A 16,382-nucleotide genomic window follows, 5' to 3' on the forward strand; every position below is an offset into this window, starting at 1 on the left:
GCCATGTGCAGCATTATATGGGGCAAATATCTGTATGGGGCCATGTGCAGCATTATATGGGGCAAATATCTGTATGGAGCATCTTATGGGGCCATAATCAGCATTTGTGGAGCATTATACTTTGCAAATGTGTCTATGGAGCATCTTATGGGGCCATAATCAACCTTTATGCAGTACTGTATGGGGCTAACGTGTCTATGGAGCATCTTATGGGGCCATTATTAACCTTTGTGCAGCATTATATGGGGCATATTTTAATATGGAGCATCTTATGGGGCCCATCATGAACTGTATGGAGCATCTTATGGGGCCCATCATAAACTTTATGGAGCATTATATGGGGTGTATTTTGTATGGAGCATCTTATGGGGCCCATCATGAACTGTATGCAGCATTATATGGGACTCCTGTTTCAATTTGGATATTCAAAAACACAACCTACTGATGTCTCAAATAATTTTACTTTTATTAGTACCTATTTTTATTTTTTAAATTTACCGGTAGCTGCTGCATTTTCCACCCTAGGCTTATGCTCGAGTCATTAATTTTTCCCAGTTTTTTGTGGCAAAATTAGGGGGGGTCAGCTTATACTCGAGTATATACGGTAAGTGATACTCTCCTACCTGCACTCACCAGGATCCAGTTCAGTGGTCTGCACTCACTCTGGAAGTGGAGACCTCTCCGTTCCTCCAGCAACAGGACTACTGCATTGTGTGATTGATCAGTTATGTATTGTTGAATTCACCTGACCACTGCAGCCAATCAAAGGCCGGAGTGGTCTTGCTGATGATGGAAAAGTGACGTCTCCATTTCCGATGTCAGTGCGGACCCTGGAGCAGCATGTGATAGATCCATGAGGGTGTCTGTAGGTGAGTTTCACTCAACTTGTCGTTTTTTTTTTTTTTTTTTTAACATTTGAAAGTTACGGTGAACCTTTTTTCATTTTGCCCGGACAACTCCTTTTAATTACAACATTTGTACACTTATTTTCTAGGTTTGATGCAGCGAAGCTGGTAATGCAGTGGTTGTGCAATCATGAAGATCAGAACATGCAGAGGATGGCGGTTGCCATTATCTCGATTCTTGCTGCAAAGGTTTGCATGTTTATTCCAAAAATCCTAATATTTTATAGCCCATATAAGGGGTTAGCACTAGTAATGAGCGCGTGTGCTCGTCTCGTAGTCGAGTATATTCGCCATGCTTGAAGAAAAATGCTTGAGTCGCCGCGGTTGCATGTCCCGCCGCTGTTTGACAGACACAACACATGCAGGGATTGTCTGTTTGCTCACTCCTCACTAGTCAGCACTTCATAACTAAACATAACAAGACCATGGGTTTACTGTGCTAAGCCTAATAACACCAACGAAGTGCAAAAAAGGACTAAAATATATATCTTTATTGGAATAAAATTAAAAACAATAACATTTAATTAAAAGAAAAGGTGCTGATGTGGAGGGACACTTACTCCAATGTAAATAACAGGACAGCCAAATGATATATGAATATCAATACTCACTTTTTGGGGTACAGTATTGTATTGAGCATATAATGCTATATGAAAGCAATGCCCCTGTAAATCCTCCTGCTACCACAGAAAATAGAAGAAAACAACAATGTGTCTTTGGCAAAAAAAATGTCCTCCAATATATTAAGAGGATTCTGCATTGACATTAAATTTCCTCTAGTTTAAGAAATGTAATATTTTATACTGAACACGATCCTATAAAGTGCAATACTTATAAAGGTGCATGATGAATTGTGCAGGAATACCTAAGTCTTTCTTGCTGTTTTTTATGCAAAGCTCTTTACTCTATACCATGAGCTTCCTAATGCACATTCTCATGGTATAGGTCATCTCCGGGTCACAGCAGTGGAGCTTCTTACTGTACATTCTCATGGTATAGGTCATCTCCGGGTCACAGCAGCGGAGCTTCTTACTGTACATTCTCATGGTATAGGTCATCTCCGGGTCACAGCAGCGGAGCTTCTTACTGTACATTCTCATGGTATAGGTCATCTCCGGGTCACAGCAGTGGAGCGTCTTACTGCACATTCTCATGGTATAGGTCATCTCCGGGTCACAGCAGTGGAGCTTCTTACTGCACATTCTCATGGTATAGGTCATCTCCGGGTCACAGCAGTGGAGCTTCTTACTGTACATGCTCATGGTATAGGTCATCTCCGGGTCACAGCAGTGGAGCTTCTTACTGCACATGCTCATAATACATGTCATCTCTGGGTCACAGCAGAGGAGCTTCTTACTGTACATTCTCATGGTATAGGTCATCTCTGGGTCACAGCAGTGGAGCTTCTTACTGTACATGCTCATGGTATAGGTCATCTCCGGGTCACAGCAGCGGAGCTTCTTACTGTGCATTCTCATGGTATAGGTCATCTCCGGGTCACAGCAGCGGAGCTTCTTACTGTACATTCTCATGGTATAGGTCATCTCCGGGTCACAACAGCGGAGCTTCTTACTGCATATTCTCATGGTATAGGTCATCTCCGGGTCACAGCAGTGGAGCTTCTTACTGCACATTCTCATGGTATAGGTCATCTCCGGGTCACAGCAGCGGAGCTTCTTACTGCACATGCTCATAATACATGTCATCTCCGGGTCACAACAGCAGAGCTTCTTACTGCACATTCTCATGGTATAGGTCATCTCCGGGTCACAGTAGTGGAGCTTCTTACTGCACATTCTCATGGTATAGGTCATCTCCGGGTCACAGCAGTGGAGCTTCTTACTGCACATTCTCATGGTATAGGTCATCTCCGGGTCACAGCAGTGGAGCTTCTTAATGCACATTCTCATGGTATAGGTCATCTCCGGGTCACAGCAGTGGAGCTTCTTAATGCACATTCTCATGGTATAGGTCATCTCCGGGTCACAGTAGTGGAGCTTCTTAATGCACATTCTCATGGTATAGGTCATCTCCGGGTCACAACAGTGGAGCTTCTTACTGCACATTCTCATGGTATAGGTCCTCTCCGGGTCACAGTAGTGGAGCTTCTCACTGTACATTCTCATGGTATAGGTCATCTCCGGGTCACAGCAGTGGAGCTTCTTAATGCACATTCTCATGGTATAAGTCATCTCCGGGTCACAACAGCGGAGCTTCTTACTGCACATTCTCATGGTATAGGTAATCTCCGGGTCACAGCAGTGGAGCTTCTTAATGCACATTCTCATGGTATAGGTCATCTCCGGGTCACAGCAGCGGAGCTTCTTACTGCACATGCTCATAATACATGTCATCTCCGGGTCACAACAGCGGAGCTTCTTACTGCACATTCTCATGGTATAGGTCATCTCCGGGTCACAGTAGTGGAGCTTCTTACTGCACATTCTCATGGTATAGGTCATCTCCGGGTCACAGCAGTGGAGCTTCTTACTGCACATTCTCATGGTATAGGTCATCTCCGGGTCACAGCAGTGGAGCTTCTTAATGCACATTCTCATGGTATAGGTCATCTCCGGGTCACAGCAGTGGAGCTTCTTAATGCACATTCTCATGGTATAGGTCATCTCCGGGTCACAGCAGTGGAGCTTCTTAATGCACATTCTCATGGTATAGGTCATCTCCGGGTCACAACAGTGGAGCTTCTTACTGCACATTCTCATGGTATAGGTCCTCTCCGGGTCACAGTAGTGGAGCTTCTCACTGTACATTCTCATGGTATAGGTCATCTCCGGGTCACAGCAGCGGAGCTTCTTACTGCACATTCTCATGATATAGGTCATCTCCGGGTCACAGCAGCGGAGCTTCTTACTGTACATTCTCATGGTATAGGTCATCTCCGGGTCACAGCAGTGGAGCTTCTTACTACACATGCTCATAATAAATGTCATCTCTGGGTCACAGCAGTGGAGCTTCTTACTGCACATTCTCATGGTATAGGTCAGAGGTGTCAAACTGCATTCCTCGAGGGCCGCAAACAGGTCATGTTTTCAGGATTTTCTTGTATTGCACAGGTGATAATTTAATCAGCTGCACAGAATGATTCCAGCACCTTGTGGAATGCTAAGGAAATATTGAAAACACTCATGATTTGAGGCCCTCGAGGAATGCAGTTTGACACCCCTGGTATAGGTCATCTCCGGGTCACAGCAGTGGAGCTTCTTACTTCACATGCTCATGGTATAGGTCATCTCTGGGTCACAGCAGCGGAGCTTCTTACTGCACATTCTCATGATATAGGTCATCTCCGGGTCACAGCAGCGGAGCTTCTTACTGCACATTCTCATGGTATAGGTCATCTCCGGGTCACAGCAGTGGAGCTTCTTACTGCACATTCTCATGGTATAGGTCATCTCCGGGTCACAGCAGTGGAGCTTCTTAATGCACATTCTCATGGTATAGGTCATCTCCGGGTCACAGCAGCGGAGCTTCTTACTGCACATTCTCATGGTATAGGTCATCTCCGGGTCACAGCAGTGGAGCTTCTTACTGCACATTCTCATGATATAGGTCATCTCCGGGTCACAGCAGCGGAGCTTCTTACTGCACATTCTCATGATATAGGTCATCTCCGGGTCACAGCAGTGGAGCTTCTTACTTCACATGCTCATGGTATAGGTCATCTCTGGGTCACAGCAGCGGAGCTTCCTACTGCACATGCTCATAGGCTCCTCTATGTGGTTGTTTCAATCCTATAGTTATGGACTCCTTGTCAAAACAAATGTGAACTGCTAATTAAAGGTATTGAGGAATTTATTCATAATTACATTTTCTCTCTTTTCCCCTTGATATAAAGCCCTTGGTGTAGAAAGAATACATAAGGTACTGTCGGGGCCGTAATAACGACAATTAATCCTCATTCACCAGTCATTCCAAATTGTAATGTGAGCGCAGAACTTCTGGTACCGGAAAAAGAAATGATTCAGACACGTAGCTGATTCAATCTTTGCTGATGCTCTTGCGATCACCTCAGTGAGGAGCTGAGCAGCAACTGTGCTTTATTTTCCAATACATAGTACTAAAAAGGGAATGCAATGGGTGGGGTTTAAGCAGCATACATCTAGTGCTTAGTCTCTCTGATTCGTCGAACGTCTCCTGGTGAATTCCTCCTCTTCTTATCATTCCTTTAGTTTCGTTTCCAAAGAAATGATTCATCCCTCCAGACACAAACCAGAAACGAAACTGCCTGGCAGCCATTTTAAATCATTAACTAACAGATAGGAAAAACTTATTGTTTCACAGTATAAGAGTATAACAGTACAAAAAGAGTATAAAGATATATAAAAGTACAAAGGTATATAAGAAAATACATTTTCACCTTGACAATCCCCCCTAAACACTAAGTTTTTCCCTTAAAGAAAGATCCTTCGAGACTGTCCATGTGATGGGAAAAGGGGAGGTGGATTTCTTCATCCAGACACCTCAGAAGCTCTCCCCTAGTGAGAGGCCTCCAGGCAGCTGAACCCTTCACTAACCTCACATGGAGTTCTCCCACTGTCCCTAAACTAGATCTCCTAGCATCATCTGAAAATGGGGGATTTTGTCTATTCTCTTAAGAGGAATATACTTCGGGATCTTCCCTGGATCAGTACCATTGTACTCTGGTGGGTCTACTTCTTGATTGAGGAAGGTGCCAGTCGGAGTTGCTTTGGCAATAACCTTTTTATACAAGGGAATAACACAACAGAGGATTATCGATTCAATTATAAGGAGAGCAATCAGTACTAAACAAACTTATTGAAGGAATCCCTTGATCCCACCTAACCAACTGGAGAAGAAAGATGTGTCTGCTCCAGCATACATGACACGTCGTCTTATTGTCCTAATTTGTTCAACTTCTTTAGAAACCTTCAGGTCTTTCGGATCTACATTTCGCCATTCAGGTCTGGCTGTCTATATTTCGTCTCGTAAGTCTTTGGTCATACCGTCAATGAATGTATTTACCAATACTCTAACATCAAGTGGGTTTATGGGACTGTACTCCATGTCTTCCTATTTCAGCTGTAACCGTCCAACGTATAGCTCTACACTCTCTCCTTTGTCACATCTGTAGAAGATCTTAATTTGTGTCCTAGCACGTCACCTGTTTTTGTGCTCACTAACTACCTAGGCCTGCCTAGGTGCACTTAATACGTCCATCATATTGTCATTATTTGTCTGTAGAATGAGAAAGATTGGTTCTCAGGGTCAGCCAAATGTTTTTGCGTAGCTAGCTAGTCAGTGGGCCTCCAGGGATAACACTCCTGTATCTGTCTTACCCTACCCGATGTGGTTGGTTCTCTGGTGGTGGGGGCGACATGACATGCTGGTCTACAGCTCCTTCCCAAAAGGATTACTGTCAGCCTACTCCTAAAAGTTAATGTCTCCAGTATCCACCAACCACAATCCTGTGTCAGCTTCTTATATCACTGCATGTGATCTTGTCTGGACAGGATTCAGTGTAATTCTCTTAGGTCGGGTTGCAGCACGGGTCATACAAGTGTTAGGGCCCAAATCCTCAACTATACCCTGAAAGGCATCTTGGCTAAAATTGACAAATCTTTGTTCACTGTAATATATATAATTGATCCATTCAACATTTTTATTAATCTGCACCTGTGGGATTATAGAAGCAATGCCGGCATAAATCTGATTCTGGGCTTCAAAACTGGTCAGGCACCCCCCTTGGCACCCCAATGGCATCAATATATACTAGTGGATCTTCTTCATAACTCATGTGGAGCTGATCAAAACTTCTCCTCTTTCTGGTAGGTTCATCATCAGGTATCTTTGGTGTACATATATTGTGTATGTTTGATTAGCAAATCAGTATCTAGAGAACTGTTCTCCCTACAGAAACCTGTCTCGAAGATCCCTACTGGTGTACCTGTAGTGTTATAGGAATTATAGCAGGTGTAATTGTCAGCTAATACGATTACTTCTCCTGGGACCTTTAGTTTAGGTTCCTTATGAATCAGTGGAACGTAATCTGGACAATCAGTGGGCTTCAAACCTTTCAGCAAATTCATGACACAGGCAGTGGTGTTGTCATCAGGGAAAAGCAACACATGTGTGTATAGATATGTATTCGCAGCAGCACAAGCAATACATCCTACAGAGATATTCTGGACTCTTACATTGTATCTCACCCATTCTAACCATAGGTTTTTCCTTGGGGCTGTTTGTGTTTCTATGGAGAAAACCTCTTGCCAACTAAGACCTGGAATGGGGATTACTTCATTAACTATATTTTGCAAACGCTCACCTGGGCCTGTTTTAGGTGTACTGGTAACAGGGGCCTTGGTTGGTCTGAAACTAATATCCTGGAGCTGTATATGGCCTAAATTCCCATGGTATCCACTATTAAATACATAATTATAATGCCTTCCCAGTACGAACGTCTGCAGATCAGCAGATTGGGGGCTTTCAAGATTTAGGAGGAGGGGGTGACAACTTTTACCCCATTTACAGCCCCTAAGTGGTTGCAGAAGGGCTGTTAGATGCATTCTCTCACGAAGACTCCTACCCGTCCCATCCTTGGGAACATGGCTTCACTAGGTTTATATCCCCAATCATCTCCCGTGTTCCAGGCAGCATCTGTCCAATAATAACAATTATTGTTGTCATTTCTGGTAACACATATAAAACTGGATAGTTCCCTCTACCGCCCATTCAGTCTCGGGGCACTTGACTACATCACAGAAATCAAATCGCCAGATATTCACCGGGGCTGTCAGGTTTATCCAGAGAATAGTGGAGCCAGAATTCTTATCTACAATAGGGGCCGAAGAGGTAGGGGCGAGGATGGCCCCCAGTCCCAAGGTCAAAAACAGCAACATTTCCCTTCAGTCACTTCTGTGACTAAACACTGGTTCGGTCTCTTTTACAGTGTGAAGCGTGAATCCAGGTGCTCTTTCCTTCAAGTTTTACTGCGGTGGGGGGGTGACCAGGATCACTGTGTGGGGTCCTTCAAATCTCGGCTGGAGACAATCTCTGCACACAAACTTTTTCACATACACCAAGTCTCCTGGCACAAAGGGATGGTGTCCAGGAACCTTGTCTGGGTCTGGAAGAGAACTGAAGACAGTTAAATGCACTTTGGCAAGGTGTCCATGTGAGGCCTGCACATAGCTAGTCAAGTCCTGGTACTTGAGCTGCAACTGTTGTGGAAAGAAACATTCAAGATTGGGGCCCCTGCCAAACAGAATCTCATACGGTGACTGTCCTGTCTTCCTGTTTGGGGTATATCTTACTGAAAACAAAGCTAGAGGAAGGCATTCTGTCCATGGTTTACCAGTCTCTGCCATTGCCTTCTGGATTTTAAGCTTAAGAGTTCCATTTAGTCTCTCCACTTTTCCACTACTCTGTGCATGGAGTATGCAATGCTTGACTTACCCCCAGTGCTGCCATTACCTCTGACATAATCTCTCCAGTAAAATGGGAACCCCGATCGCTTTCAATGACTTCAGGAACTCCATACCTGCATATGATCTCAGCCATCAGTTTCTTCGCCGTTGTCTTAGCCGTAGCTTTGGCAACTGGGTAGGCTTCTGGCCAACCTGAAAATAAATCAATGCAGACCAACACATACTCATACGTCCCTACCCTGGGTAACTGAATATAATCATTCTGCAGTCTCTGGAATTGGTTAAAGGGCCGGGGAGTGTGTTTGGATGGGGTTTTCACTGTCCTACTCTGATTATGTGTGGCACATATCATGCAGCTCTGTACCTGCCTTTCTGCGCAGGTGGAAAACCCGGGGGGCAATCCATTGTTTCTGTAGGGTGTCACACATGGCCGTCTTCGAGTGGTGCACATTCCCGTGCAGAACCTGTGCCATCTTTGGGTACAGTACCTGTGGTAGGCAGACCTTTTCACCCCTCCCCCATAGTCCAGTGACGGTATCAGAGCAAGCCCCTATCTTTTGCCACCTATTTTTCTCCTCCTTACTTGCCTGTTCTTGTAACCGGGCTAAGATGTCTTTCAACACAAGTGGAGATGGTGGGGTGTCTAGGTGATGTACTCGAGAGGCCACAGGAGTGCTTGCTGCTTTCTTCGCAGCCTGGTCTGCCAGTGCGTTACCCTTTTATCCGTCCATCAGTGCCTTTGGTATGTGCCTTTACCTTTATGATGCCTGCTTGGGTGGGAAGCTGTAGTGCATTCATAAGTTGCTGGACTGCCTCAGCATGTTTAAAGGGGTGGCCATTTGCTGTCAGGAAAGCCCTGGCTCTCCAGATAGGCCCATAATCGTGTGTAATGCCAAAAGCATACCTGGAATCAGTGTAGATATTTACAGTCTTACCTTCTGCTAGTTTGCATGCTTCTTGTGCAGACATATGAGCTGGCATTAACTCTGCCTTGATTATCTCATGTTCTGAGACCACAGCATATCTGGTACAGTAGCATCCTCGGTCATCTTGGTGACGGGATCCATCTACAAAAAGCTCAAAATCAGCATTAGAATGGGCACACTAGAGACCAGCCGTTTCCTGAGACATCAATTCTAGACAATCATGTGGTTTGGAAACCTAATCTTGTTCCTCTGGATCCATTCTAGAAAGAAAAAGAAAGAGTGTCCTTGCTCATGTCACCTTCATGTCACCTACTCCTCCCCCCTTTGGATCCAGGGGAACTAGGGGAAGAGTAGCGGGGTTTAGGACAGTGCACCTTTTCAAAGTCACATCAGTAGGCATGAGAATAGCACACCGAAGTCGCAGCTGTCCAGCCATGGACATGTGGCTAGATTATACTTGGTTAGGGATACTATATACATCATGTGGGGTGTGGACCATCAGTGGGTAATTGAAAACAATCTCTGAAGACTTGTGTAGCAACAGCTGGACAGACAACACAGTCCAAATACAGGAGGGACTTCCTCTTGCCACCCTATCCAGGCGGCCGCTGTAATAAGCAACAGGTCTCTATTTGTCTCCATGAAGCTGAATCAGCAAACCTGTAACATGTCCTGCATAGGTGAGCTCTGTCTGCAAGGCAGTCTGCAATACTGTACGGCAGTGCCCGGGTGTCTTGTAATCATATATAGGGCCTGCAATGTGTAACACTGTATCACAGGGCAAATTCCCTCTTTGGGTGGACATAGCGTCTCCTGGATACAAGGGGCCATAAGTGGCAAGGTAGGCCTGACACTCTTGGGCTATAACTGGCCCCCCCTTTCGTTTCTTAACGGGAAACACGGGTGTGTTACATGGGGAAACACAGGGTATCAGGGCACCATTATCGAATAACATTTGTATTTGCCCCTTGAGACACTGCTCCTGATCATGTTTCAAAGGGTACTGATGGACTTTAGAAAAAGGGGCACCAGGTTTGAGAAACACTTTTACTGGTTCTACAGGCATTATTGGGGGAGAATCTGGGTCTATCAGGACCATCATAACTGTGGGAAGGGCAAGTAGGATACACATCTCTTTATATTCATCTGCATAGGAGTTATATAACGCAAGGACCATCTGACCATCATCTTGGAATTATATCCTGGAGCAGAACTGTAATAATAAATCTGCCCCCAGTAAATTTACCGAACATATAGAAGAGATTACGAACTGAGCAGTAACTTCAGGGAAAGGTCCCACAGGGATAGGTTTTATAAGAGTATATTCATTGGGTCTGTCATCTACTCTAATTAAAACAAGCTCTTGATCTGAGAATTTGCATGTCGGGGCTGGGGAGAGAGATTCCCAGACAGGGTTAAAAGGGATATCGGAGTGTGAAGCTGGACTTGCATGTACAATAGGAGGGGGCAGTGGTGTTTGCCCATGGAGATAAGAAACACTGATCTCGCAGCTGCAAAGGTGGGGGCTAGTGATTTAACCCCTTGTCTTTACTAAACCAAGGACAGAGTAAACTTTGGAATGCAATACATAGCCCCCCTTTCTGTAGCCCGCAGCGCCGAGGGGAAAAATTGCGAGCAAGTCGCGCAGGGATTCACTCAGCCCCTCCCATCTAGTACACAGGGAGATAAGAACCTTCACTGCAATCCACAGCGCAAGAGGGAGAAACGAAACCCAGCACCTTGCCCCCCTCTCTCCGGCTTGTAGCGTAGATAAGTAGAAAAGAGAGGAGAACTGACAAAGAAATCTCGCAGCGGTCTGCTGCTGCCCCTCCCCCATACTACACAACACTGACACAAAACTCCGTATCTTCTACAGTCACAAACGGCAGCAGTTTTCAGACTTAATTTCTACAAAACTTTCCTATAATCCTCCGTGGGCTGGGCGGAGCCCCAAGGACAGTCCGTACACACACACAAGGCAGGTCTCCACCCAGGTTGGATTCTGCACAACACAAACAGGACACACCTACACATCTGGAGAGCTCTTTCCGCCGCCATTACAGGGCGCTGGCTGAGACTGCATTTTCATCATCAGTGGCACGGCGGCCATTTTACAATCTGTAAGATCACAGTTCACAGGCATTTTATAACCGAATACGGGTTCTGTATTATCTGATCCTTCCTCTCCATCAACCTATTTTCATCCTTTGTTCTTTAAGCCTCGCGCAACTCGCAGATAAGCTTCTTGACTGTCTCTTGCCCTCCCGTGACCATTGTCTTGACTTCCACGGCATCCTCATCTAACTTGTGGGGCACAGACTTCTTTTGCTGTAAGATACGCAGCTTGGCTCCCAGGATACTATGGTTTTCTGCAGTAAAACCACTGACAGCGATACCAACACGGTGTTCCACAGTACGGAGCCTCACGTTCGACGTACTAGGAAAAGAGCCTCGCGCTCAATATTTCCTGTCCCTAACCTGAACACAGTGATTACAGACTATCCTGCCACGATATCCCAAACAGTCGGGAGGCAGCCTCCTAATGAGACCCCTCCACAAAAATATAGGTGGTCCCCTCACGGAACGTCTTAGGTTACCTAACTAGACAGGTGGTCCCCTCACGGAACGCCTTATTTACCTGCCTGGACAGGTGGTCCCCTCACGGAACGCCTTATTTACCTGCCTGGACAGGTGGTCCCCTCACGGAACGCCTTATTTACCTGTCAGCACAATATCACAGAGGCTGCGTCTCCTATCCCTTTCTCTAAGCTGCCCCACAATCTACAACTGGCTCAATTTTTCAGTCCACTTCACTACTAGACAATAGTCACGGGTAGGATGGTTGAACGGAGTACAATGACCGGTGAGGGAGGTGTGGTGTACAGAGGTCGCACAGGATGCGACGTCTCTCAGTTGCTGGTTCAGAGCGTGGCACAGGATCACGTTTGATCTCACCACTCGATCATTCACCTCCCGGACCCAAGGAGACTACAGACAAACCAATAACGGCTGAGACACTAGCAAGTGTGACATATACAGTGTACATGATCGCCACTTACCGTGTACGGAGGGTGATCAGTCCTCGAGGTCAGCCACTACGGGTATCATCCACAGACATCCAGGCATGGGTCCAGAGAGTCTCGGATCGCTGGCCACGCCCCACGTTGGGCGCCAAAATTGTCGGGGCCGTAATAACGACAATTAATCCTCATTCACCAGTCATTCCAAATTGTAATGTGAGCGCAGAACTTCTGGTACCGGAAAAAGAAATGATTCAGACACGTAGCTGATTCAATCTTTGCTGATGCTCTTGCGATCACCTCAGTGAGGAGCTGAGCAGCAACTGTGCTTTATTTTCCAATACATAGTACTAAAAAGGGAATGCAATGGGTGGGGTTTAAGCAGCATACATCTAGTGCTTAGTCTCTCTGATTCGTCGAACGTCTCCTGGTGAATTCCTCCTCTTCTTATCATTCCTTTAGTTTCGTTTCCAAAGAAATGATTCATCCCTCCAGACACAAACCAGAAACGAAACTGCCTGGCAGCCATTTTAAATCATTAACTAACAGATAGGAAAAACTTATTGTTTCACAGTATAAGAGTATAACAGTACAAAAAGAGTATAAAGATATATAAAAGTACAAAGGTATATAAGAAAATACATTTTCACCTTGACAGTACAAAATAACATTTTGGCTGTGTCATTTTGTTTTACAGCTATCAACTGAACAAACTGCACAGTTAGGAGCTGAGCTCTTCATCGTGCGGGTTCGTATTGCAGACCTTCTGGAACACCCTGGAATGGATGGGCACAGTTCAGTTTACAGATTCCCGATGAACCTGTAAATTGAAATTTCATTAGGCTATGTGACACATTGTTAGGGAAGAGTCAGACGGACGTATAACACAGACAAGGATCACAACACAATGCTCAGACTGGCCGGCGGCTCTTCCATCCCAAGTGTGACAGCCGGTATTTCTATGCAGCTGTGTGACAGCCAGTCTGAGCATTACGTTGTGATCGTCGTCCGTGTTATACAGCCAGCTGACTCTTGCTTTTCAGTCTGATATAATTGAGTTCACCTCAGTGCTACTGGGTTTTTAAAACTCCTACACTTCCACTCCCAATATGTGTTTAACTTTTTCAAGTGAATACCAATTTTTGTTCTACGCTTTCATTTTTTTTCTGGCTGTGATGGCTTTTTTTTTGTATTTATGCAAACCTGACCTTTTTAGCTATACCATTTTAGGGTACATACATTGCTTTTTGTTTTATTTTTGTTTTTTTTGCCTTACAGCATTTAGTATGGATCTATTTTTTTACTTATTTTTAAACTGTAAAAAAGGTAAAATATAAATTTTTATTTACATATTTTTGGCCTCTTAGGGGACGTGAACATGCAATCGTTTGATTACTAGATACTGCAGTAATACCCAAAGGCTGGGCTTCAAAGGACTAAGAGGGTAGCAACAAGGGCCTTCAGCGGACCCTGGCTGCCATGATAGCTCATAAATACCTTGTGATTGTGGCACAAGGTGGCGATGGGAGCCCATGAATGCTTTGTCTATCAATGACACAATTTAATTGCCGCTACTAGTCATGGACAACAGAATTCAAAGGGAACCTGTCACCCCCAAAATCGAAGGTGAGCTAAGCCCACCAGCATCAGGGGCTCATCTACAGCATTCTGGAATGCTGTAGATAAGCCCCCGATGTATCCTGAAAGATGAGAAAAAGAGGTTAGATTATAATCACCCAGGGGCGGTCCCGCTGCGGTCCGGTCTGATGGGTGTCTTGGTCCGGTCCGGGGCCTCCCATCTTCTTACGATGACGTCCTCTTCTTGTCTTCACGCTGCAGCTCCGGCGCAGGCGTACGTTGTCTGCCCTGTCGAGGGCAGAGCAAAGTGCTGCAGTGTGCAGGCACCGGGAAAGGGCAGAGGCCCGACACCTGCTTTGTACTTTTTCTCATCTTTCAGGATACATCGGGGTCTTATCTACAGCATTCCAGAATGCTGTAGATAAGCCCCTGATGCTGGTGGGCTTAGCTCACCTTCAATTTTGGGGTGACAGGTTCCCTTTAAATGCTTAAACAGCAGTGATCGGAGCTAGCACCAGTCTCTGCTGTTAGTCAGATGCCTGCAGTATAATGCAGCCGGAATCTGCTCGGTATGTTGTGGGCCCAGACTCGATCTAGGACGTACAATTACATACTACATTAGGAATGAGTTACAGGCCTAGTTTGGAGCTTTTGTGTAAAAGAATATTCTGCCTGAAACATCTATTTGTCAGAGAATGCAAGTTGTTCTTTTCTTTTTTTTTTTTTTTTTCTTTCTATATTCTGGACCTGCTTAGTCAAGACTATGATGGTTTTTTACATGCATATAAATGTCATATTTTCATATTATTATTTTTTTTTCCTTCCTTCCTTCCAAAGCAACTGCTTCAAATCGTGCGACAAAAGACCAGCCAGAGTCTTGTGGACACCACCTTGAAATTCACTCTCAGCGCTTTATGGAACCTGACGGATGAATCGCCGACCACATGTCGACATTTTATAGAAAACCAAGGCCTGGAACTCTTTATGAAGGTCCTTGAGGTAATGAAGAACTGGCACGTTTTTATTTGTTACCAACATATTCCACAGCTTTGTACATAGATTATAATCACATCATTCATTTCTCCGTGGTCCTGTACCGCGCACACACCCAGCACGTTCTTGAGTTGTGAGATAAATTCCATATAATCTTCAGCAAATATTGACTTTCCACAGAGATAAGCTCAGAACCCAAGTTGTACATATGCTAATAATTCCGTATTCTCTCTCTTTCAAGACCTTTCCATCAGAGTCTTCCATTCAGCAGAAGGTCCTGGGTTTACTGGTAAGATGCTAACCATTTGTCTGCACGTGATGTATGCATTTGCTAATACTTGTCATGGTCATGGCTGGAAGCAGCTCGGATGATGACATTGGGGCTGTTTCTCCTGAGATGGATTAGTGACTCTTTTTTTTTTTAAAAAAAAACAAAACACCGGGGAATCTGATTTGTGCCAAGATTCAAGAAGCTAAAGGTACCTTCACAGTAAGCGACTTTGCAGCGAGAACGACGACGATCCGTGACGTTGCAGCGTCCTGGATAGCAATCTCGTTGTGTTTGACACGCAGCAGCGATCTGGATCCCGCTGTGATATCGCTGGTCGGAGCTAGAAGTCCAGAACTTTATTTTGTCGCTGATCACCCGCTGTCCATCGCTGGATCGGTGTGTGTGACGCCGATCCAGCGATGTGTTCACTTGTAACCAGGGTAAATATCGGGTTACTAAGCGCAGGGCCACCCTTAGTAACCCGATATTTACCCTGGTTACCATTGTAAAAGTTAAAAAAAACAAAAAACAGTACATACTCACATTCTGATGTCTGTCACGTCCCCCGGCGTCCACAGGGTTACGCGCTGCTGCTCAGAGCTTCCTGCACTGACTGTCAGCCCCGGCCGTAAAGCAGAGCACAGCGATGACGTACTTTTTTTTTTTTTTTTTTCTTCTTCTTAAAGGGAACCGGTCACCCCCAAAATCAAGGGTGAGCTAAGCCCACCACCATCAGGGGCTTATCTACAGCATTCTGGAATGCTGTAGATAAGCCCCCAATGTATCCTGAAAGATAAGAAAAAGAGGTTAGATTATACTCACCTGGGGGAGGTCCTGGTCCGATCCGATGGGTGTTGCGGTTCGGTCCGGCGCCTCCCGTTTTCATCAGATGACGTCCTCTTCTGGTCTTCACGCTGCGACTCCGGTGTACTTTGCCCTGTTGAGGGCAGAGCAAAGTACTGCAGTACGCAGGCGCTGGGCTTCTCTGACCTTTCCCGGCGTCTGCGCACTTTAGTACATAGCTCTGAGACAAAGTACGCCTGCGCTGGAGCCGCAGCGTGAAGACCAGAAGAGGACGTCATCCTATGAAGATGGGAGGCCCCGGAATGCAGTAGATAAGCCCTGATGCCGGTGGGCTTAGCTCACCCTTGATTTTGGGAAGAGTTTGGGACAGAACTCCTTTTCAGTATGTATTCTCATACTTAAGGGTACGTCCAGGAAAAGCATAAACCCAATTGATGCTGATTAATCTTATCTGGAATCAGCGTGTAGTAATTATCTGATAT

At 45.3% G+C, this 16,382-nt stretch overlaps 1 protein-coding gene across 1 annotated transcript in view; it reads left to right on the forward strand.

Annotated features, from left to right (window-relative positions):
* Nucleotides 1-16,382, forward strand: part of LOC143788191 (protein zyg-11 homolog) — a 43,870-nt gene that overhangs the window by 17,495 nt on the left and 9,993 nt on the right. The window contains exons 7-10 of the mRNA XM_077277631.1: nucleotides 995-1,094; nucleotides 12,952-13,002; nucleotides 14,670-14,831; nucleotides 15,067-15,114. Coding sequence (XP_077133746.1) covers nucleotides 995-1,094; nucleotides 12,952-13,002; nucleotides 14,670-14,831; nucleotides 15,067-15,114 — 361 coding nt within the window. The remainder of the gene's footprint in view (nucleotides 1-994; nucleotides 1,095-12,951; nucleotides 13,003-14,669; nucleotides 14,832-15,066; nucleotides 15,115-16,382) is intronic.

This window comes from Ranitomeya variabilis, chromosome 8 (genome assembly GCF_051348905.1).
Source record: "Ranitomeya variabilis isolate aRanVar5 chromosome 8, aRanVar5.hap1, whole genome shotgun sequence".
Taxonomy (NCBI): Eukaryota; Metazoa; Chordata; class Amphibia; order Anura; family Dendrobatidae; genus Ranitomeya; species Ranitomeya variabilis.